The sequence below is a fragment of the Halictus rubicundus genome, chromosome 15, assembly GCF_050948215.1.
Source record: "Halictus rubicundus isolate RS-2024b chromosome 15, iyHalRubi1_principal, whole genome shotgun sequence".
Lineage (NCBI taxonomy): Eukaryota > Metazoa > Arthropoda > Insecta > Hymenoptera > Halictidae > Halictus > Halictus rubicundus.
Genome location: NC_135163.1, coordinates 4,279,079 through 4,297,628, shown reverse-complemented (window position 1 = coordinate 4,297,628; position 18,550 = coordinate 4,279,079). Strand labels below are relative to the sequence as shown.

Sequence of the window (18,550 nt, the reverse complement as noted above, 5' to 3'; positions counted from 1 at the left end):
TAGGATAACAATAGAGAGTACTGTTTCATGCAATGCAAGCGCACGCTTGCTTTCGTTCTATCTCTCATGCTCATCGCTTTCTCCTTTTCTTGAAAGCCTGCGCATTGCCAGATGCGCAACAAAATGGTGGGGATAGAAAACGCGACGCTGTAGAAGGCACCAAACGTGACACCGCGGAGGGAATATCTACTGTAGTTTCAAACGATATTATTTTAAATCATTGTTTTTCAATAAAACTGAACAGAAAAAATTGACTGTTCTTTCTGAAAAGAGAATATTTAATTGAAATTTTTAACTTTTCCTTTTTTCATTATTGTATTAGATGTGCGCCGTTATTATTGAATTTCATAATTATTGTTAAATTTATGTTGACTGTTACTATATTAATTTTAGAAATAATTATTGAAATACAGATTTTGATGAAACTCGATACAAACTTATTTTACTTTTAATTTATTCAAACTATTAACCTGTAAAAGACTAGTCCATAGATATATAAATTTGTATAAGCCCCTGCAGTTTAACATTTAAACTATATATATTTATCACATAATCAGTGAAGTAGGGATAGTTTAACGGTTATACTATATAAAGGCATAGAAGTATAAATAGACTTTATTATTGAATTATTTCATAAAATTTTCTTTTTACAGATTGAAATAGATTAGTTTTAAATGGGTAATAAATAGAAGTAGTTTATTTGATTTTAGTGAGCTTTGAAACTAATTTAACAATTCTGGCATTTCTCAAACAAGAAACTTATTGTGTGATGATGCATTCTGTGTGTGTATATATATATATATATATATACTGTATGTATAAAATATAAAGATACAAGTCAATACATATAAAATGTATAAACTTTGTGTAAAATAAAAAATTTTTAACTAGTTTTTCACATCTCGTTCATTATACATACATAGTTCTATGAATTGCAATACAAATTACTCTGTGTTGTTTTTTAGCAAAATATTAGAAATTTGATAGGCGATCAATCATATAGTTACTTGTATCTGTGTATCATTAAATACATTGAAACTAAATAAGTGAGTGAAAAGTTAGTCAAGACACGTATATTAAAATAATATATTAATAAAGTAATAATTACAGAATATTATACCTAGACAGTAGTAGTTTTACTCCAAACGCGTAGGTAAATATGTAAGTGGGAGTAAAATATATAAAAAAAAAAGCATTTATTCAATGTTGACACTTAATTAAATGGGACACATTATAAAATATGTATAAATTATGAAGCAAAACATAACATTGGAATATAATGCTGCTTGAAAATTCGTAAGCATTCAAACGTGAAAAAACTATGGGTGATACAATTTGAGACATATTAAAAATATAAAAATTAGGAGAGACTAGTAAGTATCACCATTTATTACTTTCTTCCTTTTGCGGTTCTTAATTTTGAAACCTTCGAGTATTTTTTCATTATTATTGTCAGTTTATATATATTGTGATTACACTATTCTATGTCGGACTTTTTAACAACTGGTTTTGTGGCTGTGGTTTTTGCTTTTCTTTTAGGTGGGATTGGTGCATCGGAAGTACTAGATGATGGGCTTTCAGGGACAGGTGCATCTGTGTCGAGAACTTGTGCAGATTTTGTACCTTTTTTAACAACTTTTACAGTCTTTTTTGGTTTACTAGCAGAATTATCTTCCGCACCATCGTCCAGTCCTTCCTCTGGCTTTGCTTTCGGTTTTTTTACAACCTTTTTCACTACCTTTTTCACAACTTTCTTTCCGCTAATATCACCCTCTGTCGTTTCTGTAGGCTCTCCCTCTGACAAGGACTTCTCTAAAGATTTCTTTGCAGTTTTCTTTGTTACTTTTTCCTTCTCCTGTGATGGAGATTCTTGAACACTTTTTGAAGGCTGACAAAATTCTTTTGCTCCCGATGGCCTATCTGGGCTTTCGGTTGACAAAGGTGACTCGACTACTTTAGATTCTGACAAAGGTTTACATAATTCTGTTTCTTTTGTTGTGGACGTTTCGGGTTCTTTAGGTTGTTCGACTGATTCACTTTCTTGCTGCAAATTCTTATCGGGGCACGTTCTTGGTGTTTCTGTGTCAATTGTAATACTCGACGATGGTGATGATGACGATGCAGTCGTTTTTGTGAGTTCAGGTTGTTCTGGAGTAGTTAAAATTTCAGAAGCTTCCGTTACTTTTTTACACGATTCACTCAATTTATCAATAGTATCAATACTTTCTGGAGATTTATTAGTGTCTGGCTCCAATTTTTCTACATTTTGAGTAGACTCTATTGCGGGCGCCGATCTATTATTTACTTGAGTTTTCTCTTCCGAAGCCGATGAAATTTCAGAACTGAGTATGTTAGATTCGTGAACAGGTGTTATTGTCGAAGAAAGAATTTCTCGACTCATTGTTTCAGAATCTGACACAGACTCTTTGGCTTCTACTTGAAGAACTGATTCTGCAACTTGTATTGGTACCGGGCTAACTGTGAGAACTTCAGAAGCAGTTGATAATTCATTTGCATGTTTTTCATCTGTAATGTCTACTTTTATTGGTTGAGTATCTACAGTAATTTCCAGATTAGTTACATTGCTCGGAAGCTCTTGCGTTGAAATAACAAAGTTTACATTATCTTTGTTGTACGATACTTTAACACATTGTTCTCCTACTGCACAAGATTGAGCCGAATCTTGTGATAATAAAGATTCAGTCTCTTCTTGTGTGCCTTCTTTTAATAGTATACTTGTACCAAGTTCATCCACATCTTTTTTAGGTACCTGTACTGTAGATTCTGTGGGAGACACAGATACAACTGCGACACAGGACTCACTTTTTGCTGCTACTTCAGATTTCTGAGAAATATCTTTTGTTATTTCTTCTGATACTGTTTGTTCGCTTATACTTTTTTCACCAGAAGATGTAATATCAGTAACTTGTTCAGTCTCCTCAGATAATTTAGGTTCTGTATCTTCGTTGTCTGTTATAGGAACATTGTTAAGCAGAGATTGTTGTTCTTCAGTGCGACTGGCTGTTGATTGAGCTAAATAAAAAAATAGCAATATTATATATATATAAATGGAGCAGTTTTTAGAGATAATTGGTACATTCCTTGCTATATAAATTTACTGTACGTATATACATATTTTAGCAAGTATGTATGATTATTATTAATGTTTATAGCAAGGCATGTATGAAGAAAAATACATAATTGGAAATAGATTATCTATTAAAGTTATATATATATATATATGTATACAATGTCGGTGATATTCTAGTAAATAACTCTGTCCATGTAATATTGTGTTCTAGATACAAATACCTGAAGAAATTGTCTACTTTTAGTGAGAATACTATGATTGTGACTGAAATTATTGCTGTAAAAGTGCTCTCATTAAATTCTACTGAATAGTACTACTAGCTATACAAATATACCATGAACGCTTCGTGTTAAAATAAAGCACAAACAGCATATAAGTTTATAATGTTTTTAGCTTATTATATAAGCGTTAAAATGATGTGTTAATACATTGATATGGACAAACATGTCATGCACGATGATTGTAAATGTATATATGATTTTTTAGCAACGTATTATATGCACCCAACCAATGAACACTTAAAGAGTTTTTTACGATATATGTAAGCAAAGCATACAGACGTAACTATAGATGGTATTCACGCTGTTACTATATAGCTAGCGTTTCCCTTGCAAATAATAAATATTAGAGATAATAAATATTAGGCAAGGTTAAAATCATTGAAGCTGGATCCCCTTTTCTCAACATTTACCAAACAGTATCACTTTTTCCTCTTTCATTTTTTTCTAATATTTATTATTTGTAAGAAAAATGCTAGCTAGTAATTGCATGAACACCCTGTATGAAACAAGATATTAATGAATTATTTAAAGAAACGTTATTAGTTTATGCGATATCAAATATTTCTTATGAATTATTAAGTCCTTACGTTAGCATCAATTAAAGATAAATTTATGTATAACTATATAATTATGTATTAAAAATTTAGTTTTGTGATATTTATTGTTATATTACAACTAAACATTTATGTGTTCTTTAACTTTTATGAGCATATGCAGAACCTTAAGATGTAACAAATGAGAAACGAGTATTCTGATTTATTGAAACATGATTTAAGGTTGATGGTAGAAATTGTAATAAATTGTGTGTGTTGTTTTAGATACGCTCGATTAGCGTCTTTTAACTATTCAGAAATGTGATTGTAAAAGTCGCGATTGTGATGATGTGAGTTCTCAAAATATTTACCCCATTAAAGCAAAATGACAATACAAGACGTAGCAATGCTATGGCGCCAGGATCTGTTAGTTGCTGTCCTCCGTTCCTGTTTCAAACACTTAAACTTGATAAACTGTATAAAAAAGATATTTTCACTTTTTTTAATTATATATAATATTGTCCAATATATTATTAAGTATCTTGTAACTGAAACTTGTATTCAACTTTTATAACAAAAACTTCATTTTTAAATATCAATCTGAATACCACATGCTGTAATTCAAAAAGAAAAGAGGAAAGAAAAAGAAAAAAAAGAAAATTGTAAAGCGTATTCAAGAAAACAGTTAATCGCTTTGTACTATGAGCACTTTGATTTTCAATTTCTTACACAATTTTCATTATTGCTCAACATTTACATTGGTTCGATCTGTTTTTGTACTTTCTTTCTGTGCAGTCGTAATTGCCACGTAAACATATATTTAAAAGAATATGTAAAGACAAATTGTAAAACTCAAAATATTTATTTAAGTGAAATTAATTTTTATCCAAATCGAACATACCAGTTCCTTTATCCACCTCATCGGTAGATTTAGCAGGCTGAGTGGGTTCAACAAGTTCAGTGGGGTCAGTAGATTTAGTAGTCTTATCAGCTGCAGTCTTCTCAAGTTCTTCTTCTAGTTCCTATGGATTAGATTATAAACGTATTTATGTATATACCTTACTCGTAACTAATAATTGTAGTCATAATTGATTAATAAAATAATTACCTTAGGAGGAGAAGGTAATCGAGGTGGTGCCAGAGAAAGTGTTTGGCAGATTTTCTTCCAAATATTGTCAAAGCTATCACGACCCATATAATCAATGTGTCCCTGCTCCCAACTTTGTTTTCGCATGTGTTCTTCTAATGCAATTTGTTCAGCGCTTCTAGGTTCACCCAATGTAATTTGAGCCAAGGCACCAGCGAGACCAGCCTATAAAATCAAAAAATACTTTCTTCTTTAACACGTTAAACGCTACATCGATCCCAGGGGACCGACACTAGGCTTTTTATTTAGGTGACACGACGGTCCATTCAGAGAGGTGACTTCTGTTTAGACACAAACTTGCGGTTACTTGCAGCGTGAACGGAAAGTCCATAGATACAAGTTCCGCGCTTAACGTGTTCATATCTCTTCCTTTCAATAAATTTACAACAATACAGTAAGATCAAAACACAAAACATATTTGCAAACGTTATTTTAACAATTTACCTTATACGACTGCAATACATTGTCATAACAAAATATACATACAAATGCAGATATCACAAACATGTAGAAAAAATAACACACACAAAACTGGCATAAATTAGTAAATTAATAATAACAACAGTCTGTGTTATAAAATTTAAGTAATAAACTTCCTTCCTACGAGTATTTAAGGAAATATTATTATTTAGTTTATTGGTACAACTATAGGAAAATGTTGAAGGATCTAATGTAAAAAAAAATGTATTAAAACTGCAAGTAATGTCCCAAAGACTATTAACGAATTACACATTCAATGAATTATAATAAAAATTTAAGGACATGATATCTACTGTCGAAGATGACGGAGAATGTATAAATTTTTCCTAATTTTAATGCAATCTACAGAAGAATGTGGGAACAATTACTTACATTTGTACTGTCTTCCGTTATGTGTGGGTCAGATTGCGTTGCTACATTGTGGGTATCTGTACAAGGTTTGGAATTAGGAGGAGGGCTAGTAGATATCAGTGGATTAGTCCGTACGTCTGTAACGTTTAGATTTTCGCCTTGTTCAGCATTTTGATTAATAGACAAATCGTTATGATAAACTATAGCAGTTTCTTTAGGCTGTGCACAATCAATGTTATTAGTTGCGTGTTCTTCTCTCTTATAATGACTATGATTCTCTTGCTCGTAATGTTGAGTGGGTTGCTGATTGGTTACATTATCATACATTTGATGATGCTGACTTTGCTGATGATCAACAACAGAATGGTGATTGTGTTGGTGTTGCTTTGGTTCTTCTTGGAATGCTCTGTTGCTGTCATTAGGCGAATGATGGGGAACATGCTGATATTCATGCTGTTTTGTTTCTTCTGAAAATGATCTGTGATTGTCATTACAAGAATGCTGATAAGCATGGTGATGATCAACGTGTTGTCTCGTTTCTTCTGGAACTGTTACATTACTGCAAGAATGTTGATGATGGGTGTGCTGGTAGTCAACATTATGATGATCTTGAGATTCATTGAAATGCTGATGTTGCGTATTATTTACAGGAGCATAACTTTCTACACTTTGTTGGTTTGGCCAAAAATCATTATGAACTTGCTTGTTGGACGCGTTTTCAGAATGATAGAATGTATGCGGTGGTTGTTTGTATTCGCTAATAAATTGATTAGATTGTTCTTGGTTGTGATGGTTTTGAGTATGTAAAGGAGACGAATTATATTCGTTGTGTTGCTGCTTATGCAAGAACACCTCCCTATTATGTTCTAGTGATGGTTCATGATGAGACTGATGAATAGTTTGTACAGAATTAAACGAGTCGCTTAACATAGTTATAGGTGAAGGTTTGTCGATTGTGGAATAATACTGTTGAGTTGCATTACTGTCTTCTTGCTTAAGGTTAACCATGTTGTCTTGTGCACAATAATTTTCCCATGGATCTTTAAATTCCGAGAAGTCTGGTGGTTCTATGTAAATGTCGTTCTGTGATTTGTCTTGTATGTCTGTGCAAATAGGATTCTGTGGAACAGGGGATCGAAAAGGCATAGGAGAAAATTCGTGCCAAATTGGTGCCAATGTGCTGGTGGCCTATGCAAGCATCATGCCAAAACAGAAAAATGCACATTCAGTTGGTTAGTAGAAAACTATAAACAGTGTCCATTTTTCTTATGTCAGTATTGTTACTTGGTAAGTATGTACGTATTATGATACTCATCGATATACACATTATTGAATGGCATATCTTAACTCTGAATATTTGTGTACTCGGTAACTGCATATTGCACATATTCTATCCACGCATATTGCTGCTACTTTGTCTATCACAAGACTTTTAAAGTACAACAAGCATATCTAAATAAATGACTAAATACCGAGATAAGTGGAGGAGATTAAATATTAATTAAACAACATTTGCAAACTACAAATGTAAATATTGTGAATATGATAAAATGAAAGAAAAAAATGGACACTGATCTACAAAAAAAAAAGTATTACAAAAAGATTAAGTTCAAAGTGTACCAATTTGAAATAGAAAATTATGAAGTATCACTTGTATCACTTTAGCTATTACTATCGACATCGAAGATTATAATACTACAAAGGAAAAACCAAAAACGTACCTTAAATGCCACAAGAATACAAGTCAAGTCAGAAGATGCCATTCATAATAAGTAATGGTAAGCAGTATTATTTTCATTAATTCTCAAATACATTTTTCATGATAATACTCTCAAATATGTACAATATATACAAGTCTTAATTATTTGATCAAGCATGTTTATATCCAGGACTTGAAAACTGTTGTAATATCCGTTTCGATTCTTAGAACAGTTACGAAGAATCTTTATTTCGATTACGATTCCTATATAGGTTCCAAGCAGTTATTTTCTCGGTTCTATATATTGGTTCTTGCCGTTATAGAATCTCGAACTATTCGATACTATAATAAAAGAAATTTATGTAGATATTATATGTAGAACCGAAAAAATAACTGTTTGGAATTGATATAAGAACTGTAATCGAAACAGATATTAGATGGAAATTTCGGTTCTTCGTAACAGTTATTCGAAAGAAGAGTTCTTCACAAATCATTTAATCAGAACCTGTGTATAACAGTTTTGAACAGTTATTGTTGGAACCGTTTCAAGCCGTGTTTATATCTACTAATGCATGATTGTGCTTGTGGTATGCTATCTATGCTAATTCTCTAAATGTTAAGGAAAATCTTACAATGTGAATGGCACACTAACAAGAGGAATAAAAGCATTCTACCTTACCTTTATTCCTTGTACTTATAATCACTAACTTAGTGCTTTTCTCTTTATTTTGGCACTTGAAATCTTAAAGTCTAATATAATGCATTAGAAATAAGAGAAAATGTACAAAGTTATTTTTTAAAAAAACCATTATATTTACAATATTTTTTGCACTCATAATTAGTCAAACATGATACTCATTGTCATATCGTATTTCTTTTCAAACAATTCGTTAAACTTACCATAACAGGGGATAATTGAGGATGGACTTTTTCGCAAAATATATTCCACCACAATTGCAACAATGGTTGCAAATGTGTGGCCTCCATTGGTGGTTGAACAATACCAGTTAGAGTATCAAAATACTGTAACCAAGGCTTGGTGATACCAATGAAGTGAATTATTCTGACATCATCTCCGAACCTGATAAGTAAAAGTATCTACGATTAGCATTTTTTTTAGTTGCACACCGCTGAGATTAAATTGCAAATCATATGTATGCTTATCTACTCTACGTATACATAGAATAGAAAATTCAAAGTTTCTTACTGTTTGAACGCAGGAAGATAAGAGTATGCAGCAGTGGAACACATGTTATAGATGAATGGCAAATGTTTCGAAATATCTTTGTGGGACCAGTCGCTGAAGTACATGTTCAGTAAACCCTGATCACCTCCGTCGAACGAACCTTTAGCAGCGGCGAACGCGGTGATGGATGCGAAAGTTTGCTGAGATGGTTTGTACACGAAAACACCAGAGTTGAAGCAGTCAGGCCAGCCCACATCAGGGGCGGCAGACAGCTCTTCTCTTTCAAATAACTCATCACAGTTTCTGACCACCTAACATGCATCGTATATCAACAGTTACAAACGAGAACAATGGTTCAACTGGTAATAATGAAATCTCCAACAGAGTATCTTTGTTAATCGTTTCAAACACTTACAAGTGTGTCTGCATCAAGGAAGACGCATTTATCGTATTGCGTTAGTCTCCAGCAATGAAGTTTGGTAAATGTAATACCCAATTCTGGCCTAGCTAACAGTGCCAAATTAGCTTCATCTTTGGAATCAAGTACATTCACTTCCATTACTACAGAAAACACTGCTGATAATTTTTCCCTGTGTCAATCAGTGCAAAGTTTCAATTATCTATAATCCTAGTTTCTGTTTGAATTAGAGGAAATTGTAAACCAGGTGTGCCCACCTCATTACTTCCGTTACTCCAGGAGTAACCAAGACAGCCAATTCATATTTGGTATCAACTCGGCGCAGAGAGTGTGCCAAAACTAACGCTCCCAAAGAGTAGGCATCATTGGTGGCCAATGTAACCCATGCATATCCTGAAATTAATATAATTTGTTACTCAATTCTAAGACTATAATCTTATTAAGGTAAGGGACCCAATTACTGTGGGGGTAATTATAGTTATTTTTAAAGCATAACTACTCGTACCGCCAGAGTAATTGGGTCCCTTATCCTGGGTGTAATGTAAGACAGTAAAAATATTATATTATTTTCTAGTAAACATATTAGAACAGAAAATAAATTTCTATTTCACTCCGGGTTGTTGCAATTCGTGTAGAAAGTGTTTACTTTGCATGAAGATCCGCTGTCTAGTGATAAGTTAACGAAAAACTGTCTAATTGATCGATATGCATATTAATTCCTCATTACCCGATATCAAATGCATCGTATCATCGTACGTACGGATTGATAAGGCGTCTGTCGCGAATCGGATTCGCATGGCAGACATTCTAACTTTAAATTGATTTCTGTATTGTATTGTCTTCGACGTTACGTCACAGAAGACATGAGTCGATTAGGAATGCATTTTTCTCTCGATACAAGCTGCTCCTCCAAAACGATAACATTCTGAACTCTACCAGTGCCATTGACTCTACGTTCTCAATCATCGTATTAACGATTACGTAAATCCAAAGACAATTTGACGATAGCCTAACATTAATCAATTATAATCCTACAAAATACCCTAATTAAATCTCTACAAAACACCTAACAGAGTTTCTAGAACGTTAAGAATCCGTTGCCTAAGTGAACTTGAGCCGTTCGTTGGAGGAACGAAGACCAGCGAACACCGTAGGTCACTCCAAGGTCATAAAATCCATGTGTACAAGAGCGAACGGTATTTTTTGATAATAAGCTAGAGGTTTGAAGTGGCATTCGAAAACGGAGAGCGTATATCTTTATCTGTTTCATTCGTCTCGGATAGGAAACCTGATAAAAATAGCAGCCAGACCTACAGATCCAAAAAGCTCGCTGAATCTAGGTGCGTCGTTCCACGAGGACAAAGAAATTCATCAGATTTTATTTATAAAACGCATCCTATTTCTAATTCGCGGCGTGTCGCGAAGAATTCGCCGCGCCATCCGCGGCCAGAGTCGCCAAGAACATTGGCTCTATAGTTCTCCTGGATAAAATTTTATATATAGAACATTTTATCTGTATTCACAGTTGCTTCTATCCGCCAGATACGATATAATCGTAACATAGAAAAGAACCGAGAAGAAAAAACAACAAAAAATATAAAAAGCAAAATCATCCCGAAACGGAGTCGTTGGGCCTCTGTGTAACGATAATTATGGTTATCAGCGGTTGTCGAGTAGCTGTGGTCTTAGAGTCTACATGCTAGTCGACAGTATTCTTCAAATTATTGAAGCACTCGTGACCCCGTTTCGTCCTCTCGTTACATTTTTTCGGAGAACTATTTTACCAATATCGCAGATAACCGTGGCGCTGGCAACGTTATATAACATTGAAACACCAAGATATGGACCAGCAGTCCATTGTTCTACCCTTTCTGGGGCCGAATCGAAGCATCGAATTCGACTTGGGACGAGCAAATCTTCATTTGAATAATTGATAGATTAGGAAGAGCCGCACAGCCGCTCCTAGAGACCGCGGGGCCCGAGGCAGGATTCGCCTTGACAAAAAGACTGTTACATATGGTCAAATAAAAAAAAAGTAAAAAATTGGATGCCTCGATTATCATATTTTATCGATTGCGAAAGTGACTGTAACAATAAGTGCCTCGGTTTGCTCGGTATTAATGGCGGCAGTGGTAAGAGCTTCAAAGATCCACTTTGCACGCTTTAGCGTTGCAAAGTTAATGTTCGCGTCTCCATTTATTATAGTCCACCAGATGAAAAAAAAGTAGAAACACCGGTATTCCGCCAGTTCTTGTTCGAACCCGTCGTTTTGGTATTACGTCGTCGTGGATCATAAAACTGGCGTGAAGCAGCAGAGAGGTTTCATCAAATTTTTCTTGAAAGATCTCTATAGCACGCGACCACTCCGGTTTCACGAAATGCCGTGTCTAAATCGGGTCACATATGTGACAATTCTCGAGTTGTCCCATGTAGTCTCGTCTCGAGCCTTGAAAATATACCGTTCATGTTTCTGGAATGGTCGCGTTCTACCTATCGACATTGAATGGGATATTAGGTTTCGTTGCGTTAGGTGCACAGCGCGATGCGCGCGCGAGTGATTCTTGCCGCGTGTAGCTGGTTACGGGCATGGACCGGCCGGCAAGATTCATTCGAGCACCGTGTACCAGCAGCGTGTCACATGGAATCGAGAGCCCCGACACTCCTTCCTCGTTTTCGCAGCCTTCTAATTGTCGCAGCTCGAACACATTCTTCGTTTCCGTGTTTTACTCGAATGTTAACCAGGCCTGGCCATTTACTACGAGAACGTGAAATTTGATATCTATCACTTGGATTCATTCTGAAAATTAAACGATCGTGACCGGACCAAAATGAAACACAAAATCGAGAAAATATTTAAACCGTTTAAAGATACCGTAATACGGTAAATTGTTGAGAAAAGAGCCCCTGCATCTTGCAATTAATTCAATTTTTATTTTCCTTGGAAATACTCGCGACAGATAGTTAATACTGTTCAGTGTTATGTTGGACTCGACATTGACTTTTGCATCGGTCACCTATTTTACCGGTTTCGCATTACGTTCATCAATAATACCACAATTACACACGTGATCTGTAAGAGCGTTTGTAATATTTCTCAACTGTTCCAAACAGGTTGCAAAATGCACGTATAGGAACATAATAGAATTATATGATGCGGGAAGTTTTGAAATAGGGCAGGGGACACCGTTGGACCACAAAGGGTCAATGTTAACCCTTAGGACTCTGAAGCACCACTAAAAATTGTTGTGGCATTATCTCAAAGAAATTACAAAAAATATTTCAAAATGTTTGTTACATTACAAAATTTGTATTTAAAGATTACTAAACATTGAAATATTATATGTGGAAATTGGATCAGTTTCGTATGAATCAAATGAAAATATTCCAAGACGGAAGAAAAATTTAGTTTTAGAATTAAAAGAGCGCCGAGTGCAAAGGGTTAAATTTATTAAGATAAGGACAAAATTAAGCGGACACCCTTCAAAAACTTTTTGCAAAGTGGACCAAACGACTTGAGTTTTTTTTTTTTGAGATGTTAGAAGGATTGGTTTACTAGGTAATACAAAAAAAAAGATTAATTAATGTAAGCACACTGATTGATACCCCCACAGTAACTGGTTCCCTTCCCTATTTACCGAAACGGAGTAATTTATCTGCTGGCCCGATTTAGATCCGTCTACGATTCCTCCGCGGCTTAATTTCAGAATCGCAAGCACGTAAAGACCGCAATCGTCGCGCCACTATCAGCAGACATGCTTATCAATACACATTCGATGCCTGACGAAATTCTAGATTTCCGGTAGGGGATTCGAAGACTGACCCGAACATTACTGTTACGACATGTAAAGATGTCCTCCGTTGAAAAATATCCCCGAATGAAATTTAGTTGAACGAAAAATATGGAAAACGGTACTCAAATATTTTCCATCGTAACAATCGCTCGGCTCTCCAACAGAGAAAAGCTTTCTGGTACATTACCAGCTATAGTTACGATTACGCGGTGCCTGGGACGATTACGATTCAACATAACGACGTCGGTAAAAATAATGTAACAAAAAAAGCTCGCTCTGCTTATGTTGATTGTTTAACGAGTCTTTGACCGATTACACTCAAAGCCAAGCAGTCTCGTGAAGCGGTTTCCCCTTTACGGGTCCAGCAGTTAACACGGTGCGAGCGATATAAAAATAAGTGAAATACCAAGAAAAAGATTAGCTGGCATAATCGTGGCTCCGACGTGCGCGCTGAAACGAAACAATTGCGAGCGTGATGGTTCGTATCTTGTGAACCCGTTTATTGTCAATTTCACACTCGCAGAGAGGTCTCTCCGCTTGTCAGCAATTAGCGTCTACAGCCCCGGAAATCTGACCGTTCAATTTACACGTAATTAGTATCGGTTTGCATCGGTAATAAACACGACACCGGGCGTTATCGAATTGTCACGATGAGCGTGCACACGCCTGTACGCAGAACTATGCGAGCAATCCTATTGTGTCGTTTTCTAATCTCTCGAGTGCCCGGTCAAGTGGACAACGCGTGTACAACATTGCTATTAGGATTGTTCGTCTAGTGTCTACACGCGCTGTCGAGAAGTATGCTACCCGTAGGGACGTGCCACGGCGGATGCATCGAAGACGCTGGTAAAATTAAATGCAATGAATCCAAAGGAACGGCCATGAGTCACGGCTATAGAAAGAAGGGAGGGCCGGGAGAGCCTAGGAAGAGAATAGATCTCAGATTTCTGCTACCGGTCTTCACCGGAACACAATCCGTTCAGTCATGTCGATCCTGGACGAATTAACTTCTATCGGAAACCTAATCTGTCCGTGTGAATTTCAGCGTCCTTTCACCGCGCGCATTTTCCCCGGCCGCTAAAAATAATCGCGGAATCCGTGCGGCTCAACCCTACGCGGATTAGCCCTCCTCTGAGCCACCGACATGGTATAAATAAGCTGGAAATTTTAATATTTTTGAGACGGTGGGCCGCGGTGACCGTTTCAAACAAATATTTATTGTTTCTTCTAGTTTCCGCTCGTTCTTGGTCAATTCCGGACGAGAATTGAATTAGAAACATGAACTCATTATCGATGCTTGCTCCCACACTATTTCCTGAACGGTGAGATGCAAGAACGAGCGTCACGATGTTATTTAACCCTTAGCACTCGAATGGGGACCGTAGGGCGCCACTAAAATTTGCTGTATCATTGTTCAAAATATTTTTTACATTACTAAATTTGTTTGTACCTGATAAATTACTGAACACTTTCGGTATTGTACGAGTAAATTCCACCATTTTCGTATGTATAACATGAGAGAAAAATATAAAGAAGGGAAATATTCTAGGTTGAAAGAAATGTTTTGTTTTGGAGTTAAAATAGCTTCGAGTGCAAATGGTTAAAAATGGAAAAACTTGAAAACGACGAAGTTCGCGGAAGATTTGATCTCCGGTAGGAAAGATACGGTCGCGAAATTCGTTGGTATTCTAATGTGCCAATGGCACGATGTCCCAATGAGAAATTCACGTGTAAGTCGAGTGTCTATTTCTACGATAACTCGGCGAAGATAAGCGGAGTTGAGGCCCGAGAGGATCCGTCCGTTCCGGGCAGAAAGTTGCGTCGGAATTTCATTTGTTTACTTCGAAAATTTTCTAGCGATCCAACATCGTGACCGGACATGCTCGAGACAAAGGCAAACTTTTGGCGACGGAAAATCGTTCTATAGCGCGGCGTTTCGCATTTTCGCGTTTAGGGCGGCAGCGACGACGGAACCGAGGGAGACGGGGAAAGAAGAAAAAACAACAAAACATTTATCTTGGCTATGAGAAACGCGGCGCTCGGCTTCACTCGTATATTGTAACACGCAGACGAAACCCGAGAGGCAGAGTGCCGTTGTGCCACACAGGTTTATATTTATACAAGCCGTCCAGCTTATAATAGCAACCGGGCCTAGCGTTTGTACAAAATGCATTCATACACTCTTGCCTTAGGTCAAGCACTTGTCGGCCAGGTCTGGCGAGGTTTCCTTATGCGATCCGTCGTGCCTGCACACGTATATCGTCTGCGAATCGACACTTTCTCCGCATACTAGAGGCGTGAATAACCTACGACACCCTTGCCCACGGGATCAAGACAACATAATAATCCGGACATGGAACTATTGTGCCACTAACTCATTAGAATACAATTCTTCGGATCCGAAGAAAATTAACACTAATCCTACCGAGCCTTAAAAGTACAGTAACGAGCAAAACTGAGTCAACACTATTTGAAGCAACATAACTTTTTAAAAATTAGATCAAATGACTTGAATTTTATTGAGAAGTTAGAAGGATTAGTTTATTAGACGAGGTGTAACAAATTTTTGAAAAAAAATTTGAATTGGTCGGAATCGCAAAAGAAATAGTAAAAGTTGGTTTTTTCAGCTTTTTTATCTGAGCCTGTATTGAAAATTTAAAGAGTTATAAACGATTAAAAGTGCGATTTTAAGTCGAAAATCGCGAAAAATGGCAATTTTTCCACTTTTAAGCGTTTACAACTCGTAAACGAATTAACCAATATCGGTGAAATTTTCAGCATGGATATAATTTATTCGAGCGAATCAAATACATTCTTTAAATTTTCAATACAGGCTCAGATTTTTTACACCTAGTCTAATAAACTAATCCTTCTAACTTCTCAATAAAATTCAAGTCATTTGATCTAATTTTTAAAAAGTTATGTTGCTTCGAATAGTGTTGACTCAGTTTTGCTCGTTACTGTACATGCTGTCTTATAAAAATGCTGAGATTGAATTTATTTGGATTTTGGATTGAATTTATTTTGTATTTAATCATTTCTCACGAAAGCATCTAATAATTTCAGTAATTGTAAAATAAAAAATCTGGAACCGGTCATTTTGACCGGCGGTGGTAGGTTTGGTGTTGAGCACAATTTGTGACAAAGGTCAACATCCCCGATAGTTATTGTTAGTACATACCTAACAGTTTCATAATATGAGAACACAAGGTTACACATTGGAGGTAAGTTCAATCGTGCTCATTGATGTAGAAGGATTTGTTAGTAGTTATTCAATTTCGAGGAATCAGTTTTCAGGAAGGAAACAAATTATTTATTTCAGCCCCTTATCGAGTAAGGACTGAAATAAGACAAATTTACCCTGTACCCTTTCCGTTCATAGTGTTGTTTCTATACGGGGTGAGAAATGTTCTCCTTCTAGAAAGTCGAAGACGCCGAAAGCTGGCGCGGAAGAAATATCAAATACACATCCTCTGTCCAAGAAATGTTTCGAATTAATAGACATATGTCAAGAGTTAAATTTACCGCTTTGCGGATTTTATTGGACGCGTTATTGTAAACACGCGGCCCGTTCCAATGTTTACACTTCCTCTGGCAAGGTTAAAATCTATTTTCTAACGAAGCGGAAGCTGCGAAACTCGAGATTTGTCGCGATGACGTATTTTTTCTCGAGCCATGATCTTACGAATTTTTGGCCGGATAAATTTCACACGCAACTGGCAATCATTCAAGATTGCATTGTCTCAAGAGAAATCGAGCAATTCTCGTTGCCGCGCAAATGAAGATCGATTCGCGGGAATGCGATCCGCGATTAGTCTTTCGACACCTATTTCGAGAGGATCGTGCCTCGCAGGGGCAGACAACGGGCCAATAAAAAAAAAACAGCTGCGTTCTCGCGTTTAATTAGAAATCCGAGTTCTATAAGGAGCACCGGTGCGCGGTCTTGTTTGTCGATCAACTAGGCGAACATCGCAAACTAGAATTCTCGGGTTCCAACCGAGGACGAAGGTCAAGACTGAACACGCATAAAAATAGTACGTCCAAGCTATAACAGCGTCAATCGAGGTACAATGAACTTAACAATGCAAGCTTCCGTTTAGCGTAACATTAACTCGGCTGCTCCCAAACGCTCTTTATTCGGAGAACTCGGGCTGTACAGAACACGCTGTACCGTACTATTAGGCTTGGCAGGCGCTGCTATTTTCGAAACTTATTATTTATTAGGCTGCGGGTCCTCGTACAAAATAGAAATGGTCTCCATCAAGGGACGGACCACATAGAAATTTTATTCTTCCTTCACGATCGTTAAAAAGCTGAGAATTGCATATCGATATCCTCGAACTCTTCGAAACTTTCTACCGTTTCAAATTCCTCCCACTCGACTCTCTCGCAAATGCATAAAATCCTCAGTCTACTTATTACCACGACCGCGGAACTATATTTTTCGAAATAGAAATTTTTCTTGTCTTTCCACGATTTTAATTAGATGAAACTAATGCATCGATTCATTCTTGTTTTAAACGCATAAAATCTGCAGTCTCTGCTTTTGCTGTTTATCTGTTTGAATATCTCTTATCATTCTCTTAATCATTTTCTCGTACTACTCCGGGATTAAGTTCAATAATAATAATTAATTTCCTAGTAGTCTACATTTAATTCGAGGCTCAAATATCAACGACGAGCGAATTAAATTTTATTTCGACTTAGAAAAAATAGGAAAGCATGTGTAATATTCATTGTGCTTTAAAAATAAGTATAATATAGGCACGGTAATTGGATCCCTCGCCCTACTGCTGTTTACGGTATGTTTTTCGAAAGAAGATACCTGAAATCACAATAACATTCCGTCCCTATGTTCTCTGAAGTAATGAAAGCGAGGTGGACAACTGTTGTGGTTTTTCGACTGCAGATTTTATGCGTCTATGGAAACATTTTTTTCAATGTTTTGTATTTGAGCCCGTCAAGAAAATTTAAGGTATTGGTTTTATAGGTCTATGAAAAAAAGGTCAGGTCGTTTGGACTGAAAAAAGTTTCATTTCGCGAGCCGCTGTACGTCTATTATTACTATCATTAGTGACAAATTTAAACATGTTGTACAAATAAAATAATAAAATCCATTGATATTTTTTCTATTAAGAAATTCAAGTTTCATATCTGCAAAACGACGTAACCCGAAACTTTCGAGCGTCAGTGTACGACCTTTCCGTACTCGGTACAATTTATCTAAAATATGACGATTAAAATGTAAGAGAAAAAAAATGTAGCGAGGCGAATTTTATTACACGAACGTCGAATTTTTTACTCTTTCTGCGCTCCTCCTTTTCGACACAGACTCCTCGTGATGTATCTTGCTGCTGTTACATCACCACCTCGTATCGATCAATAAATTGTAAATTAATATCGTAATTACGTTAATCTCTGATTGGAGAAATCTCTAATTAAGTAACATCAGTTGCGGGTAATTAATTAAAATGGGGATAAGTGGACCGCCAATGTTCATGCAAATTGAAATTTGTATATGCCGATTCGAAAATGTAACAGTCTAGAGTGTAAATAAATGCCTAATTTTCTTG

At 36.2% G+C, this 18,550-nt stretch overlaps 1 protein-coding gene across 5 annotated transcripts in view; it reads right to left on the bottom strand.

Moving 5' to 3' along the window:
- Positions 1 to 597: 597 nt before the first annotated feature.
- Positions 598 to 18,550, bottom strand: part of Gyg (glycogenin 1) — a 19,403-nt gene continuing 1,450 nt past the window's right edge. The window contains exons 2-9 of one of the 5 annotated variants that reach the window (XM_076801070.1): positions 9,444 to 9,579; positions 9,184 to 9,358; positions 8,790 to 9,079; positions 8,483 to 8,663; positions 5,905 to 7,071; positions 5,014 to 5,217; positions 4,807 to 4,927; positions 598 to 3,033 (exon numbers count right to left, since the gene is read on the bottom strand). In XM_076801070.1, the coding sequence (XP_076657185.1) occupies positions 1,478 to 3,033; positions 4,807 to 4,927; positions 5,014 to 5,217; positions 5,905 to 7,071; positions 8,483 to 8,663; positions 8,790 to 9,079; positions 9,184 to 9,358; positions 9,444 to 9,579 (3,830 nt within the window). In that variant the 3' untranslated portion in view covers positions 598 to 1,477. Of the gene's footprint in view, positions 3,034 to 4,276; positions 4,380 to 4,806; positions 4,928 to 5,013; positions 5,218 to 5,904; positions 7,072 to 8,482; positions 8,664 to 8,789; positions 9,080 to 9,183; positions 9,359 to 9,443; positions 9,580 to 18,550 lie in introns of those variants that run through there. The other 4 variants (XR_013083488.1, XR_013083489.1, XM_076801068.1 and 1 more) reach the window with 4 other exon arrangements.